The following is an 11,448-nucleotide window of genomic DNA, read 5'->3' on the forward strand; positions in this document are numbered from 1 at the left end:
GCTCCTCACATTCCAGACGAGGCGGCCGGGCAGAGGCGTTCCTCACTTCCCAGAGGGGGCGGCCGGGCAGAGGTGCTCCTCACATTCCAGATGATGGGTGGCCGGGCAGAGGTGCTCCTCACTTCCCAGACGGGACAGCCGGGCAGAGACGCTCCTCACTTCTTCCCAGACAGGGCGGCCGGGCAGAGGCACTCCTCACCTCCCAGACGGGGCGGTCGGGCAGAGGCGCTCCTCACTTCTTCCCAGACGGGGCGGCTGGGCAGAGGCGCTCCTCACTTCCCAGACGGGGCGGCCGGGCAGAAGCGCTCCTCACCTCCCAGACGATGGGCGGCCGGGCAGAGGCGCTCCTCACTTCCCAGACAATGGGCGGCCGGGCAGAGGCGCTCACTTCCCAGACGGGGCGGCCGGGCAGAGACGTGGAGACTTCTTTTCATTCCAATTACCTGCCGCCCTCCCAGGAGAGAAGCTCACTTTAAGGTAAGCCTACTGTGTCCCTGTGAAGGGATCTCAGAGATGAGCACCTGGAGCCCTCTCATTTTACACATGAGAAAATTTAAAGCCTAGAGAGCTGAAGCTGCCTGCTCAAAGCAGGCAGTTTACCAGAAGAGCTAAGACTAGAATGGAACAACCTCTTGCTCTGCAAATAAACAGCAATTTTTCTCTGCCCAATTCCAGAAAGTTAGCTGCTAGACTTACACCCCCTAGATAGGATACTACGGGATTCTTCTCTGGAGAAACTCAACTGCCACAGAGAAAAGTCCTGTAAATACTAAACATTTGTAGAGGGTACCCAATAGTTCACTAATCATAGCAGATTTCTCTATGGTGAGGCCTACCAGTCTATAACAACCCACCCAACCAATAGACACACAAGGTTTCCAATAACTCTTATTTGTGCCTTTTATTGAAATTGGGGGATATCACAACATTTGAGAAAACTTCAGAGAATCGATAATGAGGCCGGGTACAGTGGCTCACGCCTGTAATCCCACCACTTTGGGAGACTGAGACAGGAGGATCACTTGAGCCTAGGAGTTTGAGACCAGCCTGGGCAACACAGTGAGACCCCCACCATCTCTAAAAAATAAAATTAGCAGGGTGTGGTGATATACACCTGTGGTCCCAGCAACTCAGGAGGCTGAGGAGGGAGGATTGCTTGAACCCAGAAGTTCAAGGTTACAGTGAGCTATGATGAGTCACTACACTCTGGCCTGGACAACAGAGACACTGTCTCCAAAAAATTTTTTTTTTTTTGAGACAGGTCTCTGTCCCAGGCTGGAACACAGCAACGCTCACTGCAACTCCTCCGGTTCCCCATCACCGCACCCAGCTAATTTTTTGTATTTTTAGTAGAGACGGGGTTTCACCGTGTTAGCCAGGATGGTCTCGATCTCCTGACCTCGTGATCCACCCGCCTCAGCCTCCCAAAGTGCTGGGATTACAGGCGTGAGCCAGCACGCCCAGCCAGAAAAAATTTTTTTAAATGATAATATCAAAGACAAAATATAACAGGATGCTATTTTTAAAAGAAAAAATGAGCAAATAATAGCCCACTGAATGTTAAAAATATGCCTGCAGAAAAAATATCCCCCAGAAGGTTGTACCTGAATCTAACCAAGGCTTTATTTTATTTTTCATATTATTTTATTATTTAGATGGAGTCTCGCTCTGTCGCCCAGGCTGGAATGCAGTAGTGGGATCTCGGCACACTACAACCTCTGCCTCCCGGGTTCAAGCGATCCTCTTACCTCAGCCTCCCAAGTAGCTGGGACTACAGGCACACATCACCATGCCTGGCTAATTTTTGCATTTTTAGTAGAGATGGGGTTTCACCATGTTGGCCAGGTTGGTCTCGAACTCCTGACCTCAGGCCAATCCACCTGGCTCGGCCTCCCAAAGTGCTGGGGTTACAGCCGTGAGCCACCGTGCTTGGCCTAATCAAGGCTTTAGATTTAACTTCCAGTTCACAGGCAACAAGTAGACAGGAACAAGTTAACAAACACTACAAACAAACATTCAGAGAAAATTCAGAATGTGAAAAACTGTTTAGGACAGCTGTTCTAGACCCTTCAGCTGGTCGACAGCATGGAAAAGAAAAAAAAGTCAACTCACACATGAATCCAGTTTCCACATAAAAAAACTGAGAAAAGCAGATAATATTCTGTTAAAGACAGATGTAACAAGTATAAGGCAAAACAAAGTAATAATTAACACAAAATACAGGAGAGATACTATAAAGAGGAGAGTGCAATCAAGAAGCAGATGAGGCTTCTAAGGTACTGGTCATGTTCTATTATTGTTAACCTAAGCAGAGGATACACAGTGTTTTTTTTTGGAGATGGAATTTTGTTCTTGTTGCCAGGCTGGAGTGCAATGGCATGATCTCAGCTCACCGCAACCTCCGCCTCCCAGCTTCAAGCAATTCTCCTGCCTCAGCCTCCTGAGTAGCTAGGGTTACAGGCATGCACCACTATGCCCGGCTAATTTTGTATTTTTAGTAGAAATGGGTTTCTCCATGTTGGTCAGGCTGGTCTCGAACTCCCAACCTCAGGTGATATGCCCACCTCGGCCTCCTAAAGTGCTGGGATTGCAGGCGTGAGCCACCGTGCCCAGCCCCACAGGTGTTTTTAAGTTGTACTATATATGCATTCTCATATGCATATTTCACAAAACATTTTTTTAAGAGTTTACATAATAATGGTTTTGGCAAATATCCATGTATCCATACATCTTTTTTTTTTTTTTTTTTTTTGAGACGGAGTCTCACCCTGTTTCCCAGACTGGAGCGCAATGGTGCGACCTCGGCTCACTGCAACCTCTGCCTCCTGGGTTCAAGTAATTCTCCTGCCTCAGCCTCCTGAGTAGCTGGGATTACAGGCATGTGCCACCACGCCCAGCTAATTCTTTCTTTTGTGTCTGTAGTAGAGATGAGGTTTCACCATGTTGGCCAAGCTGGTCTCAAACTCCTGACCTTGTGATCTACCCGCCTTGGCCTCCCAAAGTGCTGGGATTACAGGCGTGAGCCACCGCACCCAGCTTCCACCCATCTTTTTTTTTTTTTTTGAGACGGAATCTTGCTCTGTCACCCAGGCGGGAGTGCAGTGGTGCAGTCTCAACTCACTGCAACCTCCACCTCCTAGGTTCAAGTGATTCTCCTGCCTCAGCCTCCCAAGTAACTGGGACTACAGGTGCGTGCCACCACACTCAGCTAATTTTTGTATTTTTAGTAGAAGCGGGGTTTCACCATGTTGCCCAGGATGGTCTCCATCTCTTGACCTTGTGATCCGCCCACCTTGGCCTCCCAAAGTGCTGGGATTACAGGCGTGAGCCACTGCACCCGGCCCCATCTTCTTGAAAAGTATGAGGATACAGCCTGGCAAGGTGGCTCACGCCTATAATCCCAGCACTTTGGGAGGCTGAGATGGGCGGATCACCTGAGGTCAGGAGTTTGAGACCAGCTTTGCTAACATGGTGAAACCCTATCTCTACTAAATATACAAAAATTAGCTGGGCATGGTGGTGGGTGCCTGTAATCCCAGCTACTTGGGAGGCTGAGGCAGGAGAATTGCTTCAACCCAGGAGGGGGGGTTGCAGTGAGCCGAGATCATGCCACTGCACTCCAGCCTTGGCGTCAGAGCAAGACTGTCTCAAAAAACAAAACGAAACAAAAAAAAGTGTGAGGATAAAACAAAGGTATATTCAGATACGCAAATTCTTTTTTTTCTTTTTTCAAATTTTGGTAGAGACAAGGGCTTGCTATACTACCCAGGCTGGTCTCAAACTCCTGGCCTCAAGCAATTCTCCCACCACAGCCTCTTAAAGCACTGGGGTTACAGGTATGAGCTACCATGCCCAGTCTCCAGATGTGTAAATTCTTACAACCTCTATCTTCATTCACCATTTTCAGGAAGCTACTGAAAGATGTGTTGCCAAAAATAAGGGAGTATACAAAGAGAGAAGTTATGGAATTCAGGCAACAGGAGCTCCCACAAAGGGGGAAGGTAAAGGAAATTCTGAGAATACAGCAAAGGGAAACATCAGGACCAGAATAAACATGAGCAGGAGACCAGAGAACTCTTGAAGTTGGAGGCAAGACGTCAAAGAAAAAATAATGACGTAACCAAGTACCTGATATATTTTACCATGTGGAAAACTTTATCAAGAAGCCTTCTTTAGAGGTGTCTCAAGGTATGAGAAAACTCAAATGTTACACAACTAATTTGTTTTTAAAAAGAGAGGGGCGGCTGGGTGCGGTGGCTCACGCCTGTAATCCCAGCACTTTGGGAGGCCGAGGTGGGCGGATCACGAAGTCAGGAGTTCAAGACAAGCCTAGTCAATACGGTGAAACCCCATCTCTACTAAAAATATAAAAATTAGGTAGCACGCGCCTGTAATCTCAGCTACTCGGGAAGCTGAGGCAGGAGAATCACTTGAACCCAGGAGGTGGAGTTTGCAGTGAGTCGAGATCGTGCCACTGCACTTCAGCCTGGGCAACAGAGGGAGACTCCATCTCAAAAAAAAAAAGAAGAAAAAAAGAAGAAAAAAAAAAAGAGGGGGCAATTATTAACTCCAGAGGAAGGATAAAATAGTTCAAGTAAGAAAATATAATCACAGTACCTGGCTCAGCAAGGACCAACATTCAAATAGTCATAATAAAAAATTCAGGGTAGGGGCTAGATGCGGTGGCTCACACCTGTAATCCCAGCACTTTGGGAGGCCAAGGCAGGTGGATCATCTGAGGTCAGGAGTTTAAGACCAGCCTGGCCAACATGGTGAAACCATCTCTACTAAAAATATAAAAATTAGCCGGGTGTGGTAGCACGCACCTGTAGTCCCAGCTACTTGAGAAGCTGAAGCAGGAGAATCGCTTGAACCCGGGAGGCAGAGGTTGCAGTGAGCCGAGATCGCACCACTGCACTCCAGCCTGGGTAACAGAGCAAGACCCTGTCTCAAAAAAGAAAAAAAAAAATTAGCTGGGCGTGGTGGCAGGTGCCTATAATTGCAGCTACTGGGGAGCCTGAGGCAGGAGAATCACTGAACCAGGGAGGCAGAGGTTGCAGTGAACCAAGATCATGCCATTGCACTCCAGCCTGGGTGAAGAAGCAAGACTCCGTCTCAAAAAAAAATACAGAGTAAGACAGGTGTGGGGGCTCATGCTTGTAATCCCAGCACTTTAGGAGGCCAAGACCAGAGGATTGCCTGAGGACAGGTGTTCAAGACCACTCTAGACAACACAGCAGACACTGTCTCTACAAAAAATTTAAAAATTAGCCAGGCGAGGTGGCACGCACCTGTGGTCCCAGCTACTCAGGAGGCTGAGGCAAGAGGACAGCTTGAGCCCAGGAGTTTGAGACTGCAGTGAACTACGATTGTGCCACTGTACTCCAGCCTGGGCAACACAGCAAGACCCCATCTCAAAAAATAAATAAATAAAATAACATAAGTAAAATGTATATATATAAAGTAAATGAATGCCACAAAAAACCTTAATTATACTGGGAGACCAGAAAGACCAAAATGAGAGTGAGTAAAACTCTTCATCCACCATATGAAGAAGTTAATATATAAGTCTAAAACTGCTGAATCAAGAGCAAATAGTACATACTGAATATTAGTTAGAAATACAGAGATAAATGCCAGAAGAAACAGCTAAAAAACTGGAAGTAGCTCCCTCTGGGTGGCAGGAGCTAGGGCAGATAAAGGGCAAGGGAGTGAAGAACAAGAGACTGGTACCATCATCATTATTATTATTAATATTATTTGGTGTTAAATCTTCTTAGTATAATTTTTTAAAAATGATTTTCACATAACACTTTTTTGTCACCCAGGCTGGTGTGCAGTAGCATGATCAAGGCTCCCTGCAGCCTCGACCTCCCAGGCTCAAGCAATCCTCCCACCTTAGCCTCCCAAGAAGCTGAGACTATAGACCTGCACCACCACACCTGGCTAATTTTTTCTTATTTTTTAGTAGAAACATGGTCTATGTTACCCAGGCAGGTCTTGAACTCCTGGCCTCAAGCAATCCTCCTTCCTGCCTTGGCCTCCCAAAGTGCTATGAACCACCACACCCAGTATCATGTAACACTTTTTGATTTTAAAAAATGAAGTTGTTGGGTAGGAAGCCACCTATCACTGAAGTGATCACACAGACACTGTCCTTTCTTCTATGTTGTAGCAAGGATTCAGACACATTCACAACCATACTGGTAAAGTGTTCCAACCACTTTCACACACATGTATTAACCTACTCAATATTCAGAGCAACCCTACGCAGAATAATCAGCCTATTTCAGAGGAGGAAGCTGAGGCTCAATGAGAATACATGACTTGCTGAAAGTAAAAGAACTAGTAAGTAATAGACTGGCATAGGAAGTCAAGATTCTCAAGTTCATCGGCAATTTCACTCTATCATGCCATACTTTGTAGGGAGGTAAACAAAATTATTTCTAAGGTCAGTTTTTGTTTTGTTTTTTTTGTTTTTTTTTTGAGACGGAGTCTTTCTCTGTCCCCCAGGCTGGAGTGCAGTGGCGCGATCTCGGCTCACTGCAACCTCCACCTCCTGGGTTCACGCCATTCTCCTGCCTCAGCCTCCCGAGTAGCTGGGAATACAGGCGCCCGCCAACACACCCGGCTAATTTTTTGTGTTTTTAGTAGAGATGGGGTTTCACGGTGTTAGCCAGGATGGTCTCGATCTCCTGACCTCGTGATCCGCCCGCCTCAGCCTCCCAAAGTGCTGGGATTACAGGCTTGAGCCACCGCGCCCGGCTTGTTTTTTTTTTTTTTTGAGAAGGAGTCTCGCTCTGTTGCCCAGGCTGGAGTGCAAGGGCGTGATCTCTGCTCATTGCAACCTCCACCTTCTGGGCTCAAGCAATTCTCCTGCCTCAGCCTCCTGAGTAGCTGGGATTACAGGCGTCCACTACCACACTCGACAAATTTTTGTATTTTTAGTAGAGTTGGGATTTCATCATGTTGACGAGGCTGGTTTCAAACTCCTGACCTCAAATGATCCACCTGCCTCAGCCTCCCAAAGAGCTGGGATTACAGGTGTGAGCCACTGCGCCCAGCCTCTAAGGTCAGTTTCTAAAGGAAGGTTATTAATAATGTGACTCTAGGGGTACAGGGAAGAGCTGAACCCCCAGCATCCAAGTTCCTCATTCAGTGCTTCGGCCTCTATATATCCTGGGGTTCATTAATAATAAATTAGATTCACACAGGGCATTACCTTCCATTGGAGACTTTCACATACCTTCCCACTTTCGGAAAACATTCGACTCACCTGCAATGCTTTGTTGGCTTCTTTTATGTCTTCAATTTTAAGTTTTGATCTAAAAAGATTACAAATAGTTCCAAATTTCAGTACACATATTTAAATATAGAACACTTAGTATTTCAGTAGGTATTGGTATTTCATAGGATATAAAATTATGTATAGTATAGGATTTTTATGGCCTTCTCTGGCTAGTGGAATATTTCATATTTTCCTATATTTTCTAAATGTCCTAAAGCAAAAATATTTTAGATTTAAAACATGCTTTTTAAGAAATATTGGCATTTTCGGCCGGGTGCGGCGGCTCACGCCGGTAATCCCAGCACTTTGGGAGGCCGAGGCCCGTGGATCACGAGGTCAGGAGATTGAGACCATCCTGGCTAACATGGTGAAACTCCGTCTCTACTAAAAATACAAAAAATTAGCCGGGCGTGGTGGCGGGCACCTGTAGTCCCAGCTACTCGGGAGGCTGAGGCAGGAGTATGGCGTGAACCTGGGAGGCAGAGCTTGCAGTGAGCTGAGATCACGCCACTGCACTCCAGCCTGGGCGACAGAGTGAGACTCCAACTCAAAAAAAAAAAAGAAAAAGAAAAAAAAGAAATATTGGCATTTTCATGTGATCATGACAATATTAATAGCTATCATTTATTGTAGGTTTACTATGTGCCTTTGCATGCATAATCTCATGTAATCTACACAAAAACCTATTTTAAAGATGAAGAAATGACTGATGAAGTTTAGTCACTTGTAAGAGGTCACAGAGTTCCAACTGGGGGAGCTAGGATTCAAACCCTTGTCTGTGACCCCAAAGGGCACATGCTAACCATTATTCACATTATTTCTCTAGCAAATACAGAAGTGCTAAGGAAGAAAATACTGTGAGCCAGGAGCGGTGGCTCACACCTATAATCCCAGCACTTTTGGGGGCCAAGGCGGGTGAATCATCTGAGGTTAGGAGTTCGAGACCAGCCTGGTCAATATACAGTGAAACCCCATCTCTACTAAAAATACAAAAATTAGCTGGAAATAGTGGTGCATGCCTGTAGTCCCAGCTACTCAGGAAGGTAAGGCAGGAGAATCACTTGAACCCAGGAGGCAGAGGTTTCAGTGAACCAAGATCATACCACTGCATGCCAGCCTGGGTGACAAAGCGAGATGCCGTCTCTCAAAAACAGCAACAAAAAAGAAAATACTGTGGAAGACATAGCTGCAAATACTTTTTCACTTTTTTGATGGAGTCTTGTTCTGTTACCCAGGCTGCAGTGCAGTGGCACGATCTCAACTCACTGCAACCTCCGCCTCGTAGGTTCAAGTGATTCTCCTGCCTCAGTTTCTTGAGTAGCTGGAATTAGAGGCACCCGCAATAACTCCCAGGCTAATTTTTGTATTTTTAGTAGAGACGGGGTTTCACCATGTTGGCCAGGCTGGTCTCGAACTCCTGACTTCAAGTGATCTGCCCGTCTTGGCCTCCCAAAGTACTGGGACTACAGGTGTGAGCCACCAAGCCTGGCACTTTTCCACCTTTTGAAAATATGTATGTTGGGCCAGATGTGGTCGCTCGCTCATGCCTGTAACACCAGCACTTTGGGAGACAGAGGTGAGCAGACTGCCTGAGGTCAGGAAGGAGTTCAAGACCAGCCTGGCCAACATGGTGAAACCCCATCTCTACTAAAAATAACAAAAAAATTAGCTGGGTGTGGTGAGGGGTGCCTGTGATCCCAGCTACTCGGGAGGCTAAGGCAGGGAGTATCACTTGAACCGGGGAAGCAGAGATCGTATTGAGCCGAGATCGTGCCACTGCACTCCTGGGTGACAGAGCAAGACTCCATCTCAAAAAACAAGAAAAAGAAAAAAGAAAATACATATCTTGGAATCAATTTGCTACCAAGTGGTATAACTTTGCTTTTTTTTTTTTTTTTTTAGACGGAGTTTTGCTTTTTTACTCAGGCTGGAATGCAGTGGCATGATCTCGACTCACTGCAACCTCCGCCCTCAAGGTTCAAGCGATTCTCCTGCCTCAGCATCCCGAATAGCTGGGATTATAGGCACCCGCCACCACACCCAGCTAATTTTTGTATTTTTAGTGGAGACGGGGTTTTTCCATGCTGCCCAAGCTGGTCTCAAACTCCTGACCTCAGGTGATCCACCCGCCTCAGCCTCCCAAAGTGCTAGGATTACACACGTGAGCCACCGTGCCAAGCCCCAATTGGTATAATTTAAATTTTTTTCTTCTTTAAAAAAGAAAATATATGTTAATGAAAATGCAAATTTTAACAAACAATATTTAATTACTTGTGATCCCATTACCCAGAGGTAATCTTCTCTATAGATCTGTGTATTTTAAATGGAATAATTAGCTACATAATTTTCCATAACCAGCTATTTTCACAATATATCCTGAACAGCTTGCAGCTACTGGCTTGTTACTGAGTATCTGCCATATCATTATAATAAATGGTTACTTGGTATATACCATGAAAAAGAATATAAAATAGTTTATATAATTATCTACTGTTGATCTTTCAACTTGTTTCAAATTTTTCACCACAAAAGTTGTTTATTAAAATTACAATGACTAGTTCAGGCATGGTGGCTCCTGCCTGTAATCCCAGCACTTTGGGAGGCTGAGGTGGGCAGATCACTTGAGGTCAGGAGTTCCAGACCAGCCTGGCCAACATGGTGAAACCTCATCTCTACCAAAAATACAAAAATTAGCCAGGCATGGTGGTATGCACCTGTAGTCCCAGCTACTCAGGTGGCTGAGGCAGAAAAATCGTTTGAACCTGGAAGGCATAGGTTGCAATTAGCCAAGATTGCACCACTGCCTTCCAGCTTGAGCAACAGAGCGAGACTCTTGTCTCCAAAAAAGAAAAAAACAAACGACAAGAACAACAACAAAATTGGAATGACTAAAACATCAGTATTAATTCTCTTACAAATGAAATTCCTGAATCAACTGATATATCAGACACTAAAGCCTCTACTACTGAAGCAGGACATTAAAAATCTGCTTTGCCCTATAAAATGCTCTTCATTCCAAGACATAAAAACAAAGTGTGAGTCTTTCACCTACCTCATATTGACTCTTACGGTGGAAATAATCAATGTAAAACTACACACTGTAAAAATACTGACATAATAATCACATTTTCTTGGCTAAATTCACATCTACAAAATGTGCCTCAGGAAAACTGACTCTGTTGGGAATACTGGCCACAACAGTGATGATTTAATTGTGCTATATAGAAAAGTTGAATATGTAATTAAAGTGGCTTAATGATATTCACCACAGAAAATATTTTCTTGGCTGGGCACAGTGGCTCACACCTGTAATTCCAGCACTTTGGGAGGCCAAGGCAGGCGGATAACCTGAGGTTAGGAGTTCAAGACCAGCCTAGCCAACATGGTGAAATCCTGTCTCTACTAAAAATACAAAAATTAGCCGGGAGTGATGGCACACACCTGTAATTCCAGCTACTCTGGAGGCTGAGGCAGGAGAATCGCTTGAACCCAGGAGGCAGATGTTGCAGTGAGCCAAGATCATGCCACTGCACTCCAGCCTGGGTGACAGAACAATATTTCATCTCATGCCCGGCCTAGGAAATACTTTATGAAAATTTACTGGCATTGATAGATTTTTTATTTAAATGCTCTTATTCATAAATATGGACTCAAAAAAGACAGCCTCTCTATGATACATATTGCCTAAGTGTCCTAAAGAAAGGAGCATCAGTTACAATTCCAATAACCATAATATACAAGAATACCTTCTCAGCCAGGCGCAGTGGCTCATGCCTGTAATCCCAACACTTCGGGAGGCCAAGGTGGGTGGATCACTTGAGGTCAGGAGTTCAAGACTAGCCTGATCAACATGGTGAAATCCCACCTCTACTAAAAATACAAAATTAGCCGGATGTGGTGGCGCATGCCTGTAATCCCAGTTATTCGGGAGGCTGAGGCAGGAGATTTTGTATATATACATATATACGTGTATATACATATACAAAATAAGCCTGAAAGGAAAATATACATATATATACGTATATGTATCTATGTGTGTATATATATATACATATATTTATATGTATATATACACACATACATGTATATATAAATATACAGAGTAGTATATATAAATATATATAGTAGTACTACTATATATAAATATATATAGTAGTACT

At 44.9% G+C, this 11,448-nt stretch overlaps 1 protein-coding gene across 1 annotated transcript in view; it reads right to left on the reverse strand.

Annotated features, from left to right (window-relative positions):
• The window catches only part of RUFY2 (RUN and FYVE domain containing 2), a 51,833-nt gene that overhangs the window by 11,201 nt on the left and 29,184 nt on the right, over window positions 1-11,448 (reverse strand). Inside the window, exon 8 of the mRNA XM_058437016.1 lies at window positions 7,277-7,352. Coding sequence (XP_058292999.1) covers window positions 7,277-7,352 — 76 coding nt within the window. The remainder of the gene's footprint in view (window positions 1-7,276; window positions 7,353-11,448) is intronic.

This window comes from Hylobates moloch, unplaced genomic scaffold (genome assembly GCF_009828535.3).
Source record: "Hylobates moloch isolate HMO894 unplaced genomic scaffold, HMol_V3 SCAFFOLD_3, whole genome shotgun sequence".
Lineage (NCBI taxonomy): Eukaryota > Metazoa > Chordata > Mammalia > Primates > Hylobatidae > Hylobates > Hylobates moloch.